General features: G+C 36.2%; 1 protein-coding gene across 1 annotated transcript in view; it reads right to left on the reverse strand.

Moving 5' to 3' along the window:
* The window catches only part of LOC107495573 (structural maintenance of chromosomes protein 6B), a 67,321-nt gene that overhangs the window by 7,948 nt on the left and 39,652 nt on the right, over positions 1–19,721 (reverse strand). Inside the window, exons 2-16 of the mRNA XM_016116719.3 lie at positions 9,723–9,938; positions 9,352–9,457; positions 8,084–8,217; positions 6,980–7,035; positions 6,451–6,537; positions 6,057–6,377; positions 5,087–5,206; positions 4,860–4,994; positions 4,314–4,390; positions 4,153–4,228; positions 3,471–3,545; positions 3,208–3,312; positions 2,483–2,652; positions 2,265–2,367; positions 1,018–1,130 (exon numbers count right to left, since the gene is read on the reverse strand). Of these exons, the coding sequence (XP_015972205.1) occupies positions 1,018–1,130; positions 2,265–2,367; positions 2,483–2,652; positions 3,208–3,312; positions 3,471–3,545; positions 4,153–4,228; positions 4,314–4,390; positions 4,860–4,994; positions 5,087–5,206; positions 6,057–6,377; positions 6,451–6,537; positions 6,980–7,035; positions 8,084–8,217; positions 9,352–9,457; positions 9,723–9,903 (1,859 nt within the window). The 5' untranslated portion in view covers positions 9,904–9,938. The remainder of the gene's footprint in view (positions 1–1,017; positions 1,131–2,264; positions 2,368–2,482; positions 2,653–3,207; positions 3,313–3,470; positions 3,546–4,152; positions 4,229–4,313; positions 4,391–4,859; positions 4,995–5,086; positions 5,207–6,056; positions 6,378–6,450; positions 6,538–6,979; positions 7,036–8,083; positions 8,218–9,351; positions 9,458–9,722; positions 9,939–19,721) is intronic.

Consider the following 19,721-nt stretch of genomic DNA (forward strand, 5'->3'; position numbering starts at 1 on the left):
GTATCCAAATGTACATGTATACAGAATTATTAGTTCGGTTGGAATTATAGTGAATGTATGGAAGTGTGTATGTAATTTATGAAACAAAAACACTTTGTTGAGTTGCTATGTCCACATGTTAGACAGATTACAGACACTTTAACACTAATACAACATATGTGTGTAACTATGTCGGAACGAAATATTAGAAAAACATGGCGGGACTCACTTATACATGACCACGTGTTAGTATGTCCAACCTTATGTTCGTTGATTAATAAAACCTTATGTCCAATCTTATCTTTAGCATATATTATTTTAGAAGATTATGTATTATTGATTATTAAAACAAAAATTATCTAAAATGCTTTGTATGTTTAAAAAGAACATAAAAAATTGAAATTGTTCGTTTGCAGTTCAATGTGAATAAAATATCAAGATATGTATGTGACTAGCAAAAATTTGAAATCAATGTGTTTGTATGCCAGTACATCATAGTATGTAATTGAGAAAGAATAACACTATCACTAAGATGGAGAATTACAGACATATAAACCAAGAAAGGGAAACTTTCATTAACTTTCTACATAATCCCATTACAAGTCTAGCACTACTATTTAAACTAATTCTACTTGTTATCTAGTCCAGTCACTAGACAAGACCAGAAATGTTCAAATAATCAAATGTCGAAAAGGAATGTTTATTGAATTGGTAAATACCACGAACCCCAGAATTCGGGTGAAAACAAACCCCAATACCGTCTGGAAAAATGAGGTCCACTCCAAGACTCAACTCTCAAAATGATCAACAACACCTAACTAATCCCATTTACCTTTATAACAACTAGCTCCAAAGTAACTAATAATCCTGACAGTGAAAAACAGGAACTTCGTGATATTTGACATTACTGTGTAACTTGGTAAAAGGTGTGACATTTAGGATGGATCTCTGGCAATAACAAATTATATGTTTGCAGTTATAAAACATTATGTGAAGATGGGATGCAGGGAGGGCAATGTAAAGTAGCACTGGACTTACATTTTCTTGCCATCTGCTGTGTAGATCTCTTTCAGATTCCGAGGCCTTTGATTAAAAGCAACCACTTTGCCAGTATCATAATCCTTTACGAGTACTTGTCTCTCAACATTTCCCTAGCAAGGCAATAAAAACATTATAAAAGACAGGGAAGAGACATTCTTATTTGAGGTTTTGTTTCTACTGAGAGTGACAAAAGCAATCACTAGATTAGCAGACAAAATGGCTAATTGATATTGTTAAAAAGAAAAAAAAAAACCAGTAAGGTAAAAAAGATCACCATAACAGAGTTAGGATGATAAGAACCCCGACCAAATAAAATAGAAAATATGAATTAAGCAACGTGATCTGCCAACATTTCTTTCAAAGAAACCCCATATAAAAATACCATTGGCTCTACCAACTACAAGCTAAGCACCTGTAATCATCCAAAGGAGCTGCTAATCCACATAAATGAACACAAGAGGCAAGAACTCTGCTCCTGCCAAATATGACAAATAGTGGCATAGAATGGTGACAAGAATTTAGCATCTTTTCTACTCCAAAAGCTAGCCAATAGACACAGGTCTATGGACCGGGGCCAAACCCAGCACTAAATGGAAATGTCGAGCAGAGAATTCCATAATGGAACAGATATAAAACAATTTGAGAACAAATCAAATTACAAATTAATATCCTAGAATAATCAAAGCTAATAGTGATTGATTAAGAGCTGGAGGAAAATGGAAAAAGTTATGAATTGTATGAGTTACAAGACCATGGCAGAACCATCACCATACACTAGCAATTATGATGGGAGAGCCCAAGGCCTTATAAGACTCTTTTTCAAGTCTTGACACCCCCCCCCTTTTTTCTTTAACTTCCACTCGACGTGGGATCCTTTTTTAAGTATTGACCGTCTCGAAACTCATAACAAAGCATCCCAACAGCTCCACTCTATGGCAATTCACCCAGTGGCATTTTACTTGGCCACTGGTGATCAGGACCCTCCGCAGGTAGCCCTTTCAGTTTGGTCGGCTGTCTTATAACACTCTTTTTCAGTTGGTGGAGCTCTTTTTCAGGTATTGATCCCTCAGGACCCAACATCAAAGTAGATAGTTATTGATTAATAGCTAGAGGGACAAAAAATCCCATCAGGTTTTGATAAATTGGGGAAAAGAAGAAGGAAAACATGATCTTGAAAAGGTTCTTCAGCAAAAAGAAAACATTAAGATACTAACTAAAGCACAAGCAAGGATTTTGTTAATTACTAGATCCACTAAGACATTAATCACAGTGTGGTTCTCAGATTGTAAAAGGGAAAGTGTTGATGGATGATTTGTCTCAGGAAGCATGTGCTGTGGTATTTTTAACCTACACCAAAAGCAGACATGATCACAGTTACACACAAGATCACACGAGAAACCAGACTTATATAAACAAAAAAGAGCAACAGAGCATGCTAACAGACAAGAAGCAATTAAGTTACCTCGGTATTGAAAAATCATAAATAATAATTTGAAGATTCCTATAGTTTGCTTCCTTCGCCAATTGTTTCAGAAGAAGAAAATCCTTATGATCAGTTACTATAAAGGAATTGAGCAATCCCCCGATGGCATGTTCAACAGTAGCAGCCCATTTTTTAGCATCAAGTAAATTCTGTTAAACCATAAATCAAGATTCAAGACCGTGTAATAATAATTTGGTATGGTTAGTGGGGCAGTCAAGTAATTTCCTAATGCAGTTAAACTGACAAAGCTAGGATTTAAACTTGATATGTGATTAGATCAACAGAAAAAGTCAGGGAGAGAAGGTGTTAAGGGAAAGGATCTCACACCCATGACAGTTTAACTAACGAAGCCTAGTAACTTAGTAAGTGAAACATTAGAAGAAAAGGGAGTTATTAGAGCAGGAAAACCAAGAGAACAATCTGGTGAACAGAGCTATCTTATTCCTTTGTATATCCAACCAATAAATCCCACAATTAAGCCATCCTAAATAAGATTTGATATAGAAAACTTCAGATCAGTTAAAAATATTATATTATATAATTATCAAAGCATAGTCGTTAATGTCTTCTTCTAAGGAGGAATGACAATGGCTGATAAACAATTTGATTTAACCCCTCAAGCGTCAAAATGCACAACACAAGCCTACAAATACAATATGAACAGTGTCTAACAGATAACAAGAAAGCATCACAAACTGTATTACCAAATGGACACCAATTGGACCAATCGGTGGCATCTTAAACCTTTGATGATATTTCTCAACTAAGTATATCAGATGCATTACTCTTTCTCCTCCAAAAACTCTAATCTGTTTCCAAAATTAACATTGTCAAAGTCAGTAAATTTTAATATAAATTGCTATGCTTTATAGTATGTTAGATCTATCTTGAACATACACAGGATGAACAAACAAATGAAAACCTTCATTGTTAATTCGAGCCTCAGCAAACACAGGATGTGTCATACCTTATTGCCTTGTTTCTGTTCATATTCGCGGATTTGCTTGGAGATTTCATTACAATTGTTTTCATGACCTCGGATCTAGAAAAAGCACACGTTTTACTAAAAAGTGACATGCAAAGCTTAAAAAAAAGAGAAAATAAAGAACAGAAGACCTGTCAAATGAATAATAAACTATGACAATTTGCATAAGCAAAAACTCAGAAATATCATGAACATTTTCAGCAATTAGTCGTCAAAATTTGAACTTTTAAATCTAGAACGTATCAATAGTTGCCATATACAAATAAATATTGCATTTATCACGAGTTTTGAACAAAAGGACATCTAGTGGTAATTAAAAAGTAAATGTTGACAAAATCCTATGATTCACATCTCCCTCTATCTCTCCGCAATAAAATGGAGGTAGGATACTTGATCCCTATGTGATTTTCATAGTTTCTTATATCCCCCTTTTATAAACGAGTCTGAGATACTTTTTCTCCGTTCATTTTGCATTTTATGGGGAAGAAACTGTAACAATTTTCAAAATTTCATCAAATTAAACAAAAAGGAAACCACAAATAAAAATTTGTTTACAAGACAACCAATCCAAGAATAGCATATTTGGAACAAATAATCTTAGCTTGTAAACATCAATAACAGATGAATCACAACAATAGATGAAAAGTGTTCAAAATCACCACACCTTATAAACAATTGTCTTAATTTCTTCATTTTGCAAATTTATGTTGTTCATTAACTTAGTCTCTTCCTCCTTTAACCTGGATCAATAACAAATTATAAGGGAGAAAAGTTCCTCAAATCCAGGTAAAACACAAATATGAAATATCACAATTAAAGCTTAACCTTCCCCAGTCTAGCTCAGCAGTATGAACCTCATGTTGGAGACCCTTAAGTTTCTCCTCCAAGTCAGATTTTTCAGCCTGCATTATTATGATAAACAATAGAATTGGTGATCACAAAAAAAAAGGGATGTCATGGCACTAAAACAAAACATTATAGATACATGTATGAGCATTGAAAAAAAAAAAGAGGGGCGGGGGGCTGGGGAAGAGAAGGAGTAACTAACAGGTTGTTTGAGTTGAAAACATTCAAGAATCCTTCAACATTGCACTAACTGAAAATACAGCATAATTTTTTTTATCATTCAAGTAAACAAAATCACAGGAAGACCTCATCTTAGAAAAATACAGATACTCATTCTAGTAAGTCTTGTATCCAAAATTTAGTTTCAAGAAGTTAAAATGAATTCCAAAAGAATCAGTGATTTACTGAACCAAAAAAAATGTTCCACTAGGTGAATAAAATAAGCATATTTTACAACTTGAGAAAATAAAATTGAAAAAACATCAAGAAACAATTAACTATCATTATATCCATAAACATGGATACCTGAGTATTTTTCACATGCTGCTCATGAAGATCCTGGACTTCTTGTTCAAGTTTTTTAAGTCGCTGTAACATCTTCTGTACTTTGCTAGTTTTGGAATTGCAGTCATGCTCAAGTTCAAGCGCTTCTTTTCTAGCCTAAAATTGGGGAGATGCATAAAATAGACATGATACCTACTACAACATAAAATAGACATAGAAAAAAAGAAAGTATCCCACTTCCAACATACCAAGGACAAAGGCTGATTTTGATCAGCAATAATTTGATTAAGTTGTGTATACTCTTCCATCATAATTGCAATTGCGTCTTTCTTCTCAGAGATGCCTTCCTTCAATCTTACAATATCATTCTGCAAAAGGAATTAAAATCCCAATCTAATTTTAAATTAACTAGAAGGAATAAAAACAACAAAATGCCAGTAAATTCTCCAAATCATTGCTAGCTGAAGAACAAAAACATCTTCCTAGCTGACATACAAGAAAAATATCTGCAGTGACCTCAAATTGGCTGAAAGACCAAAATAAGGAAGAATGATTTGTACTCTGCCACTCAAACATCATGGGAGTTTAAAAGCAATTGCATCATGAAGACATATTAACTACTACTATAGAAAAGTGAGTAAAGTTTTTTTAGAGAAAAAAAGGTCCCAGTGCAACATGGGGAAGAATAAGGAATCCTCCAAAATAAGTATTTATACACAAAGGAGCAAGACTAACACATTCAAGCAAAAATGAAAACTAAAAAGTAAGGGTTTATCATAAACATAGACTCGTATATACAATGCTTCATATTGGAATTTCACAATAACTTTCTCAATCATGATTGTGGCAAAAAGCTATTTTACAAATAGCTTTTTACTAGAAAAGCTTAGTTACAATACTGTAACTAATCATAAATGTAGCAAGACTAGAACATTCTTTGAATTCATTCCCATAATGCACTCACAATTTACCATTTGAAACAATCAGAGTTTAGCCACCATTCTGAAGGGTACTACCAGTTCTGGCAAGCCTCAGAATTATGAAGACAAACCCAATGAAATACCCTAGTTTTCATTGTCTACCATACATAACTTCCTTCACATTTGAAATACAGTACAAAATTAGAATGTGTTATTCTTGAACCACAAACACAACTCCAAATTATATTAATTGGCAAATCAAAACGTCACTAGGAGACAAACATGTAAGCTTACATACCAATTGTTGATCAATCTTAGCTTGGCAGGCAGGTATCCGGCTCTTTAGCTTATCTATCTTGGCACTTTGTGCCTGAAGATTCTTATCCACATCATAAACCCAAGACCATGCAAGTTTCTTCTTTAACTTTTGAATGTCTACAGACATTTGTTCAATATGTTCCATAGCTTTGATTTTGTCTTGCAGCTCCTTAAGCTCCTTCTCAACGGGCTTTATTGAACCCTCTAAGTCTTTAACTATGCCATGTGCGACACCTATTTCTTTAGAAATGTTTTCCAAGAGATCATTGACTTGCTGTAGGAGTGTGGCCTTGTAAAAAAACTATTAGATAAAGTATGAGCACAGATTTTGCATAAGCATATTAAAAAAAACTATATCAAAATGCAGTGATAACCTTAAATTTATCTTTATCGTTCCCAGAATGCAAAAATTCTCTGCTTTTGTCTTGACTCATAATTACACACGGATTATCCACATCAATCTGAAAAATAAGAAGATTGAATCATTGAGAAAACTTCAATGTTGGAGGGGGGAACAACACCACACCAATGTTTAAGAAATTTTAGCTAGTATGTCAACAAAGTAACATGAACCCTTACATTTTAAAATATATACAGCAGAGACATCATCCAATGAACTCAATTAAAGAAATTCCAAACAAAATTATCATTATTAATTAATTACTAAAGTCACGAGTAGTTTAGTTCTTCCACCATCCACATAACCACCGACTTAAAGAAAACATAGAAACCATATATAGCAGCATTGATACTATCATGAATTTACTATGCTAGTCATTAGAACACAGCAACAAAGTGGAACTCCAAGATAGTTTTCTTCGCCCAAAATACTGAGACCTCGGACCTTCCAGCAATAAGAGATACTATATTTGAAAAACCTCTATAATAAATGAGAAATCTTACATTAAAATGCTCAACCATTTCCCGGAGATCCGCTATCCGGTGGCCCACTCTCTTTCCTGTCAAAAGATCAGGATATAGATCACAATAATGAATTATAGCATCATTGACAACCCTTTGTAGAAAGGTTTTTCCAAAAGGTGGCTAATGACTGCAACACTAAATTCACAACTATTAAAACCATGCTGAATCATATTGAATTAGTTAAATTCTCAAAAATTAATAAGACTAGAAATCATCCGCTGCTCCGAGGCTCCCCTTCAAAAGGGCAACCCGGTGCACAAGCGTCCCGCGTTTAACGCAGGGTCCGGGAAAGGGCCGCAACCAAGGTTGTAATGTACGCAGCCTAACCTGATAATTATATCAGTGGCTGTTTAAAAAATGGCGGGAATTTAAAAAATAAAATTTAAAAAAAATGACATACACGGCACACCCATGAATGAAATGTTTATATCAAATTCAAATTACAAAAATAATTATCTTAATATGGAAACATGATTGTAAGCAAATTCAACTATCATCATTTTTTACACAAGTTAAAATGCAATAAGAAGAATTTGTTAATTATCTCTTCAGACACCCTTTAGAACCTACTCATCTGTGTACCCAAGCCCAACAGTGATCTTGTCATGCTCTATTAAGGCCGTAAGATTATACTAAAGAGTGATGGGAAGTACCAAAGTATAAAGAATTCATAGACACTCCATTCCACAATTTCAGTGTTTTAACTAGTAAAGCAAATGTCATAAAACCATTCTATTATCCAAAGGAGTTGTACATATGTTACGTAGTAACAAACCATCTCTCTCAAAAGCTTAAACTATTAGATACAAGCATATAAATAATTTCCATATCTAACACAACCTCTAACACAGAATCCTATTTTTGGTATTAAGGCGAGGAGAAAACACAGGCCCATTTTACGTTGTGCTAAAATTCAATTTTTAGCAAAATAAGGGCAACAAGGATCAAACTCTAGACCCTTTTAGAAGATCTAATACTATTTCATGAAAACATTTCTACCAAAAGCTTAGAATGTTGTTAGCTAGGCATGTGAATGGTTTTCATACCTAACAAACAAAATGTTAAAAAAAACATGAAACACACCTTGGTGATCTTTTAATATAATGGAGTTTGCAGATACGGATATCCTACGTTCAACAATGATAACGTCACCATATATTTCAGGCTTAAACGCATCTTCTCCTTCATTTTGAATTTCAACATGGATGACAGCATTGCTACAAAGAAACAATAAAATAAAGAACAACGTAAAGAAATGACATTCGCAAATTACATTAACAATTCTCCCAGACATTGTATGGAGCTGTTAAGTTGAAAAGTTATTTCTTTGAATGAAATAAAACAAATTAGTTCACCAAATAAGCCATAACCAAACAAATTGAAACCTTGTTAGAAAAACCGGTTTATTGAAATGGCTTCAAAATGCGAACCTATTGTTTTACGTTATGCATTTCTAGTTACTACTTTCCCTTATTCCTTGGAACCTCAAGGATAAGACAGACAGAGAATAATAGAAAGAATAAAAAAGTTCTCATGCCACTGCCACCGAAACATCCACCACAAAAGCGAGTTAAATTTCGTCTGAATAAACAACATAAAAGGGAAGTACTATGAAAGCTCCCATATTCATGTTCAACTTCATTCAAGTGCACATTGGAGATCTATAATTTTGGAATGGACCTTCACTTATACATTCAGTTTGAATCATGTTTGGTTTTGGTTGTGTGTATAAGCCAAATGATGAACTGAACTGTTAACTGGTTTAAAGCCAGTTCACCAGATTTCAATCTGGTTCAGTGCCTGATCAGGGATTTCCAAGATTAGTTTGGTTCAAAATCTCTAAACTTGTAACCTGGTTTAGGGTAGTTTAGTTTAGTACTTGTTATCAAACCAAACTATGTCCACCCATACTTGACAAAGGGCAGGCTACAGAAACAAGATATCCTGTTCTACCCATAGCATAAGCTTCTTTAGAAATTTTTTCGCCCAGCAGATGCAAATAATTATAAATACAGAAAATGTTGATTATCACTAGGATAACCCAATTTCTTAAGTTGGTTTTATCTTCTACATTGGATAGCAGCATTCGGAATATTGATCCTTTTAGGTTGTTTCCATATTTTCTGTACTTTTTTTTGCCTCCCATTCTCTGGGTAAGGAGGAAAACGTTCTTGAAAATCCCTTTCAAACTCCAATGCAAAGCTCCCTGTAAAACTAAATTATTGATTTCGGATACCATATTCATTTGAAAGCCCCAGGATAAGTAAAAAAAATTTGGCATTGCACCGCTAGCAGCCCTCACTGACCCCACCTAGTAAAAGTAATAGAGAGAAATACTTTGTCACATCTACCTGCAACCCTTTTTAATGAGATCCTTCAAATGGTTTGCCCTATCGGTCTTTTTAGCTCGACTACCAAATGCAACACACAATGCTGTTAGGATGGCACTCTTACCACCTGGAAATAGTAATACCAAAACCAAACAAACAACAATAACTCGTTACACAACAATTGCAAATAATTATATCCACAGTTTTGACTACATAAAATTCCCAACCACTTGCTCCTAAAAATGTCACTAAAAGAAAACTCAAAGATACATAATAAAGCACGTAAATTTCGCCAAACTAAGTTTCCGAAGGAATATTGTGAAACCAGCAAAAGCAATAACAAACAAAAACTATAATCCAAGAAAAGAAACAAAAGGAAAACACAAACTGACTTCCGTTTTGACCAAGGACGAAATTGACGGCGTTTCCGAACTCCATCTCGAAGTTTTCATGGCACATAAAGTTCTCCAGTCGAATCTTCTTGATGGTACCCGCAGTGTGCTGCGGTTGCTGCTCATACCGAAGATTAGGAGGGCAAACCCTAGTCATGGATTCTCCCATCCCTTCTTCCATTCTGGAATAATATTCGCTGTCTTTGAGCCCTAACCCTAGCAGAGAGAGAGAGCATGGGTGAAGTGATGTCCGAATTGAAAGAAACCGAACACGACGGAGAAAAAACGAAGGGATTAATGGCGCCAAATGGTAATTTACAATTGTGCCACTGAAGTGTAGGGGCGGCAAAACGGGTCGAGCCCGCCGGGCCGATCTGCTAAATCCGCTAAAAAAAGCAGGTCGGACTAGGATTTGGAGCCTGTCAAATTAAAAAAATCCGCCAGGGCGAGTTTTGGCGGGACGGAGCGGGCCGGTCTGCCGAGACGAAAATTTTTATTTTTTTATATTTTATTAAATAAAAGAGTGATTACTATTATAAAATTAATAATTATAGAATTTTTAAACACATTTTTTTATTTTTTGTTTTTATTATTCTTTTAGTTATTAAATTTATTTATTTTATTTTACAATTTCGTATATATGTTCAAATTATGTGACTTATTTTTTAAAATAAAGATGATTCTATTAACAAATATTATTTTAAACAATTTTATTGAAGTTAAAAATTAAAATCTTATTTTCAAACAAAAAAAAGTTTAGCGGGCTAGCCCGCCAACCTGCCAATCCGCCATAAAGCAAAACGGGTTAGCATTTTGAATCCATTTTAGCTGGTGGGACGGGTCGATTTGCCCCATTTATGGGGAGGACCTTGGTGGGGTGGGATGGGCTAGGGCGAGCCAGCCCGCTTTGCCACCCCTAGTGAAGTGAAGACGTGTGAAGCAAGCTGTGATGTCACGCAGGTAAAAGACAAATAAAAGAATTAATTGATTAAACATTTAATGGGTAATCGGTAATGACCAATTTATCCCTCTAATTTTAAACCCCACAAGCCTATTAATAGGCAATTTCTAGTTTCTACCTTCTACTTTCGGCTGTTTTTTTTTTCTTATGGAAAGAAGCAACCTCACACACCATGAAATGGAAGGAATTTAAAATATTGCACTATTATGGGTGAGAAATAAAATGCAAGTTGCGTTTTGTATTTGTTTATTTTTTTAATTTTGAAATACATCAAACGTAGCTTACGTTTTGAATTTTTTATTTTTTTCTATTTTGTTTTAGGCTAAATGCAGGTTGCGTTTTGTTAGTGTCAGAAACTTTTTCTTAGAAGCCCCAAAATGCAGATTACGTTTTGTACACAAAATAATATTTAAATCTACAAGTTTGCCTATAAATATGAAGTTCGGTTTCATTCATCTTCATCTTCACTTCTCCTCTTACTCTTTCTTACATAAAGTCCTTAGTGGGGTGCTTTTTTGGCAGATAACTGTGTCAAAAAAATAGAGTTAGTTGAGATTGAAGTTACGGAAGGTGTTGCAAACTTGCGAGTATATTATAACGGTGAGGTTATAACAAACACACATGAAAGAGTGACTTTTGTTTGTGAATGTCCGTTGTCATTTGTTATTCCATGTACCATGAGTTTTGTCGAGTTGCAAAATGGTATTTGTAATAACATTCAAAGCCATATTTTGAAAAGGGTGAGCAATCTTTTATACAAAAGTCCTATGCAAGTATTTGGTGGGCTAATACAGTTTCAAATAATACCCATTACTGACGATGCCAGTATGCAGCAGATGTTGTATATTTATCAACAAACCCGATCTCACGTGCCGATGATAGAGCTGTACGTTGAGTTTGAACAGCAGTCGGGGATGGGTACGGTCGACGACGAGGTCAATGTTGATGAGATCGGGGATATAGATTGGGAAGAAGATAATAATGACAGCGAAGAAGAATTCGAAGCTAACTATGAAGTCGATGACGAAAATGATGACAGAGACCTGGCAGGCAATTCGGCAGTGCAAAATGAAGCGAATGCCATTGTAAGCCAACACCCGTTTGTTGTTCCGTCTTTTATGTGGACTCTATATCTCGAAGTCATGCATGCCCCAAAATTTCCTGAGTATGCGAATACGGGTATGTTATGATTATTAACTCAAGTTTCCTATAGTGCTTAAATTATTTGCCTTGTCTAACTGATGGTGGTGCGCATGTCGTAGGTGAAGGCAACGTTGCAGCGGAAGATGGCGAGTTTAGTGTCGGAATATAATTTGGTTCGAGAGAGTCGGTGATGTCTTCAATCAAAAGCTACACCATCTCTAGAGGAGTTGATTACACTGTGTATCAGTCTGAGCCACAAACATTCTATGTGAAATGCAAGGGGTATGGTGCAAGGTGCGACTGGCTTATCCAAACTAGCTTGATTCGAAAAAAAGCTTGTTGGGAGATCAGGAGATACAATGGCAAGCACATGTGCACCATGGGCACAATTTCACAAGATCATGCCAAGTTGGACTCAGACACAATTGCAGATGCCATTAGGTCGTTGGTTGAAGCAAACCCCTCGATAAAGGTGAAGTATGTTATTGCGGAAGTTCAAGGCAGGTTCAACTACAATGTGAGTTACCGCAAGGCTTGGTTGGCAAAGCAGAAAGCTATCGCAAAAGTTTTTGGTGATTGAGAAGTTTCTTACCAGACTCTGCCAGTATGGTTGAAAGCAATGACAGTGAAGATGCCAAGGTCTCGTGTTCAAATTAAAACGTTCCCCGTTTACCGTGAGAGTGAAGAGGTTCAAGGTGTAAGAGTTCTGCACCACATTTTTTGGAGCTTCTACTTGTGTATTGTAACATTCAAACACTGCAAGCCACTGGTGCAAGTTGATGGCATGCACCTGTACGGAAAATATAAAGGTGCACTTCTAGTAGTGGTTGCACATAATGGGAATCAAAACATTGTGCCTATTGCATTTGCGATTGTCGAAGGCAAGACAACAGACGCGTGGGAGTTTTTCCTAACCAATTTGCGAAGATATGTTGTCACCATTGATGGTGTGGGTATTATTTCTGACCGCCATACCTCCATCGACGCTGCAATAGCTCGCAGTAACAGTGCACGGTCTCACCAAAAGCGTGGCACATGTACTGCATCAGGCACATCGGGTCCAACTTCTTAAGGAAGTTCAAGACTCCATATTTGCATAAACTCGTGGTGAACACAAGTATTTCAACTTGCTGTTATGATTCTATTCATAGTAAATTTGTGGCATCTGCTTATGATTAAATGGTTTATTCAACAGTCTATTCTAGGACGGAGCAGGAGTACAACAAAAACTACCAAAGGCTTAAAGAGCGGGGTGAAGCATATACTCAATGGTGCAATGAAATCGGTGTTGAGAGATGGGTGTTAGCATTCGATGGTGGTCATCGTTGGGGAGATATGACGACAAACTTGGTAGAGTGCACAAATTCTGTCCTGAAGGGTGCACGCAACCTTCCTGTGACTGCTCTTGTCCGGTCAACTTTTTATCGGCTGAATGAGTTGTTCACTTGGAAGAGTACCGAGACTCACGAGCGTCTCCACAATGGATTCACGTATTCAGAATTTGCAACGAAGAGAGTTGAAGAAAGCTTCCGACGTGCAGGAAACATTGTGGTCAACCGGTTCAACAGGCACAACGAAGTGTTTGAGGTTCGCGAAATGCAAGATGGTACCATTTACACTGTTTACCTTGCACAACGACACTGCGACTGTGGCCATTTCCAGGTCGAGTGACTTTCATGTCGCCACGTGCTTGCATGTTGCACCAACTAGCGTCTTGATTGGCAACTGTACGTGCACGATGTGTATAAGAAGCTTGAAATTTGCAAGGTGTACAAAGGCGAGTTTATTTTGATGGGTGGCCCCTTTACGTGGGATAGATACGAAAGAGCGAAGGTGATCGCTAACTGGACATTAAGGCGTGCGACGAAATGAAGACCGAAGTCAACCCGCTACTTGAATGAGATGGATTCGTGTGATATGTGTGGTCCTCGCCGGTGCACTATATGTGGACGCGACGGATATAGCCGCAGCCGATGTCCTCAGCGTACAGGTCCAAGCTCCGCTGGAGGTCACTAGTGGTTAAGCTTTTTAGTGTAACTTTGTTATGACCTACTTCACAATTATATGTTACTTTTTTGTAACCTCGTCATTTACTTTAACGTAGTTAACAATTTATAATAAATAAAATTTTTAACCTCGTTATTTAATTTTTTAGAGAACAAACATTTTCGATCCAAACAAAGTTACACGGGAACAAAGAACACAATCATCTAAATATAAGAAACGACACTGAATACAAATCTGAATACAACGCTGAATCCAAGATCAACTGCAACAGACTACTTCCTCGGCGCCTTCTTCGCATACAAGGATGGGGTATATTTGTCCGGAGGCGCAGTCTGTGTCCGTAAGTTATACGGATGACCCTGAGACACACCGATGTCCAGCCCACCGCCAACGTCAGAACCACCGAAATCTGTCATGCTCTCACCACCAGTGTCGTACAAACCGGAGCCACTCAAAACACGTGATGCAGTTCTCCATAAAAAATTGGTAACTGTTGTCTGATCAACCAGTAACGGGCTCCCCATTAACCGAGAGGCCAAGAATATATAAAACATCTTCCAGCGTCAATGTCACCTCACCGACCGGAAGATGAAATGTATGGGTCTCCGGCCTCCATCCTTCGACCAAAGCACTCAGTAGTGCACAATGACTTCTCAGTTCGCCTACTCCTAAAACGTGTTAAAACTTAGTCAGTGCTAGTAAAACTGCAGCTACCTCGTTAAAGATCTCTAACAGATCTAATTTTCTAAACAACAAATGTCTGATAGTCTGCAAAAAAAATTAACGATAAATAATAATAATAATAATAATAATAATAATAATAATAATAATAATAAATAACGTTATGATAAAAAAACGTTTATTTTTAATAAAGACATTATTATAAACATATCACAATATCCTAATCATAACTAATCAAATACTTATTCTCCTAAAACATAAAGCAATAATAATAATAATAATAATAATAATAATAATAATAATAATAATAATAATAATAATAACACAGTTACTGATCCTAATATTACTAGCTATAATAATAACAATAACAACATACGGTTACTAATCCTAATAATACTAGCTACAATAATAACAATAACAACATTATTATTATTATTATTATTAAAATGTTCATGAACCTCACATTTTTTTCAAATAATACTATGTTCTTAAAATGTTAATAATAACATTTACTTATATATTTATAATGATTAATAAAAACAAGATAACCGTAATTTATTAAACAACAACAACAACAATAATAATAATAATAATAATAATAATAATAATAATAATAANTATATATATATCATTAAACATTAAAAAGAAAATTACTTACCACTTGAGGATGATCTAAGTACTCAATAAAGTATTCTTTAGGTTTAGTAAAATCACGAACTATTTTTTTGTTTTATAATATTTAACTTAAATTTTCTATTCTTCTTCCTCACAAAATTTCAGCAGAATTTTGTAACTTAAAACCCCAGCAACCTTTTCACCTCTTCTACCTTTACTTTCTTCGTTTTGCTTTCAGTTTCGGTTTTATAGACTCCATTACCACTGTCTTCAAACACGTGACATTCATGCAACCTGGGAGTCTGCCAAACGCAACTTGCGTTTTTCTCCTGACTACTGCCAAACGCAACTTGCGTTTTGGGAGTTCCAAGTGGTCAACACGTTCAGTCACTGCTTGCATGCAAGGAGCAGGACACGTTTCGAGGCTTCAACCTGCTTCTCTGCCAAACACATGTTGCGTTTTGGAGCCTACATGTTTTTTTCTCTTCTTTGACCTCTCCGTCATCTTCCAATTCATCTTATTTTCTTGTTTGCGTGAGTAATGATGGGTGGTGGGGAGAGAAGCTAAAGTAGCCAAGTAGGAACATGCTAAACTCAGAGATTATGCAAAGAAGTTGTTAAGATCTAATCCAGGTTCAATTATCAAGTTAGGTGTTAGTCCAATGCCTAACAGAGATGGTGTATTTAAAAAGTTTTATGTCTGTTTAAATGGGTGCAAGAAAGATTTTGTGGGTGACTGTAGACTCTTGGTAAGACTAGATGGTAATTTTTTGAAGACCTATTATGGAGGTTGGCTATTGTGCATCATGGGTCAGGACGCAAATAACCATGTATATCCAATTGCATGGGCTACTGTTCATGTTGAGAACAAAGACACCTGAAAGTGGTTCTTGGAGCTCTTGTATGAAAATATTGGAGATCAGATAGAACATGATTAGTGCTTCATCTCTGACATGTAAAAGATAACCTATAGGCTATAATGTTCAATTAGAAGCACGATATATGATTTTAAGGATCATTTTGAATTAATGAACACAATTTGAAGGACTATTTTGCATTAATAACAAAAAATTCAAAGACTATTCCGAATTAAGTTATCTGTGTTATCGGTGACTGTAACATATATCGAATGACTATTTTGTTACCTTGTAGGGTCTGATCCTAACATTGCGTGAGGTTATGCCAGGCGCGCATCACCACTTCTGTGCGTGTCCCCTGTAGCAAAATTTCTAGAAACAATGAAAGGACTCACTTAAAGAGCTTGCTTTGGAAGTGTATTACAGCAATGATTGACCATAAATTCAATGGGCATATGCAATCAATAAAGAAGGTGAATGACTATCTAGAAATTCAATGAGAATCAAGAGTTGAACTCATGCAAAATTAGTATTTTATTTTTTTGTATCATCATCAAGACATTACATACCACTTAAGAAATTTAAAATTTCATAACGCATTCATCATTTATTTACAATAAAATCCAACAAGCTAAACCTAAACACACACCAAAGATAACTACAAAAGCCAACAAAACCATTATCATCATCTTTAAGGTTTTAACATCACTCTTTAAGCTTATTATCCTCTAATTAAACTAATGCAAAACTTCTTGTGAAATGGGTATTTCATAAACTGGTTTTTCACATCCATAAGTCCAGTAGAAGAAATTACAATGAATTCCATACTGCAAAGTAAAAAACGCAGGTGAATCCAAACTCAAAGTGAAACCATCTTAATTTTATTCAGAGCCATAATCTTACCTCATAGTTTGGACAACCATAAAATGGTCTACCAGAATTCTCTGCTGTCATTGAGTAAACCTCAAAGAGCTTGTATAACTTATTCTTCACATGCTCCACTTTGTCTTTAGCACTAATAGGATCAATCTCATTATAGCAATGAACCAAAGTGTTGAGTTTAAATCTAGGATCAAGAACTGTCAAATGCAAGAACAACACTGTATTCCTCCTAATATTTCTTGAACTTAATCATCATTTTTTCTCCCATGTTCCTTATAAGCACTTCATCATTCTTCAAACTATTCATTAAAATAAGCTGAATTTGCCAAACTTGTAAAAAATACAAGTTTGATGTTGGGTAAGAAGTTCCAGACATCAACTTGGTAGTTTCGTAAAATGGTAACAAGAAATCACATATCTTTTCAGTTCTTCTCCACTCATCTGATGAAGGACAATACTCCCTAAATCCAGCTTCTTTTACTTTATACATTTCAAAAGCTTTCTTATAAGGAATAGCACTTGCAAGCATTGCATAAAGTGAATTTCACCTAGTAGGAACATCTAAACATAATGCAGTCGTATACTCAAGTCCCTCAATATCTTCAAAACATTCTTTAAACTTAACCATTCGACTTTCAGATTTTCTCAGATACTTAATAGATTCTCTAATCTTATACACTGCATCACCACATATTTTCATTTCATCTTGGACAATAAGATTTAAAATATGAGCAGAGCAACGAACTTGAAAGAATTCACCACCACACAACAATGAACCATGCACATCCAAAGTACTTTTCAAGTGTTCAACACAAGTATCATTAGAAGAAGCATTATCCAAAGTAATAGAAAAAATCTTTTTATCAAATTTTCACTCAGTCAAAAGCGTAAAGATTTTAGAAGACAACTCAAATCTTGTGTGAAGAGGATGCATATGACAAAAATTGAGAATTTTACTCTGTAATTTCCAGTTCTCATCAACAAAATGTGCAGTCAAACATATAAACCCCTCATTGGTACTGGAAGTCCAAAGATCATATGTTAAACAAATTATATTTGGAATGGAAACTAAATTTTTTTTAATTTTCGCAGCTTCTCTCTTGTGAACTTTCACTATGTCAGCCTAAACTGTATTCCTAGAAGGAAGTTTCAAAGTTGGACTAATATATTTCACCCAATTTATAAATCTCCTATCATCAACTATATTAAAAGGCTTATCCCCAGCAACTACATAAGAAGCAAACATATCTCTAGCCACTCCTGAATCAATCTTAAGTGAACCTATTTTAAGTTGCAATTCTGCTATAGTCTGACCAATATCTTCATGCTTAATTTGAGTACAACTATCAATATGTCGTTTTATAGTAGAAGTGTCATATCGCTTACCTCCAGCTTTAAACACCTTCTTGCATCCTTTACACTCAGCACGTTCTACTCCATCCTTATCTGAACCGAGCTTTTTAAAAAAATTCCAAACATCAGATGTTGCTGGTCTTAGCCTTTTCGAACTAGGTTCATCAACCTCGACCGGAGCAGCCTCAGAACCAACTCCAGTAGTAACAAGGTTACTCACAGTTTCAGAATTCATATTTTCTGAAATAAAAGCAAATGTAAATTGTTTATATGAATCTGAAATAAAACAAGTATCAACTCATCTGATTTAATCAAAACTCAACCATTAGCAAACCACACAAAAAATAGCAAACAATTTCTGAATCCACATCAGATTCAAGTATTCAACCAAATATCAACCATTATCAACCATAATCAAAACTCAACCATTATCAAACAACACAAAAAACAGGAAACAATTTTTGAATCTGCATCAGATTTAACCAAATATCAACCATTATCCACCATAATCAAAACTCAACCATAATCAAATTTAACCAAATATCAACCATAATCAAAACTCAACCAAATATCAACCATTATCAACCATAAACCCTAATTTACCTATATCAAACAGCACAAAACACAACAAACAAACCTAAATTGATGAATCTCAAACCCTAAGCCAGAAAACTAACTAGAAGAGGCGAGGACCAGGACAGAGGAGGCGAGGAGCAGCCGTGTCACAGTGATGAAGATAAATAAGGAGACCCAGAGTCCTAGAGAGCGATACCAGCAGCGAGAGGACAAGACCCAGGAGTCCAGGACCAAGACCAGTCGTTGCTAGAACCCACGAGGCCACGAGGACTGAAAATCGACGGTGACTCAGTGACTGCGACTCAGCGAGCGTCAGGGGTGAGGACGGAACTCTGAAGTGCGTGCTTGACGGCTGAGGTCAACGGAAGTGCGATCTTGACAGCTGAGGTCGATGGAAGTGCGAGACGGCGGATGTGAGGTGTGACCATGTGAGAGACTGAGAGTGACGGTAAGGATTGAAGACCTTGGGGATGAAGCTGAAGGCTGAACGCTGGAGACTGGAGAAGCTGAAGGCTGAAGACTTAAGCTCTGTCCTCTGTGTTGACCGTTGAGGACCGAGGGAGTGACTGAGTGAGAGATTGAGAGTGACGGTGAGGAACTGAGGATTGAGGTCAAGGAGACGAGGAAGCTGCAAATATGGAAATTGGAATTAGGGATTCATTAGGGTTTCGCTAGGGATCCGGGTCGGCTCGGGGGTGAGTGGGTTCATGGGTTCTGGATTTGGGCTCAAAAATCATCCTTTTAACAAAAAAAAAGCGTCAGCCCGCCGGGGATGCCCGCCCCCGCCCCGCCAAAGCCCACGGTTCGAGTGGTGTGGGTTAGGCGGGCTTTTATCTTTCGGCGATCAGAAATTTCCAGCCCGACCCACCTTTTTGACGGGTTACGCGGGTCGGCCTGGCGGGTTTAGGCCTGTTTGCCACCCCT

Source organism: Arachis duranensis, chromosome 3, assembly GCF_000817695.3.
Source record: "Arachis duranensis cultivar V14167 chromosome 3, aradu.V14167.gnm2.J7QH, whole genome shotgun sequence".
Taxonomy (NCBI): domain Eukaryota; kingdom Viridiplantae; phylum Streptophyta; class Magnoliopsida; order Fabales; family Fabaceae; genus Arachis; species Arachis duranensis.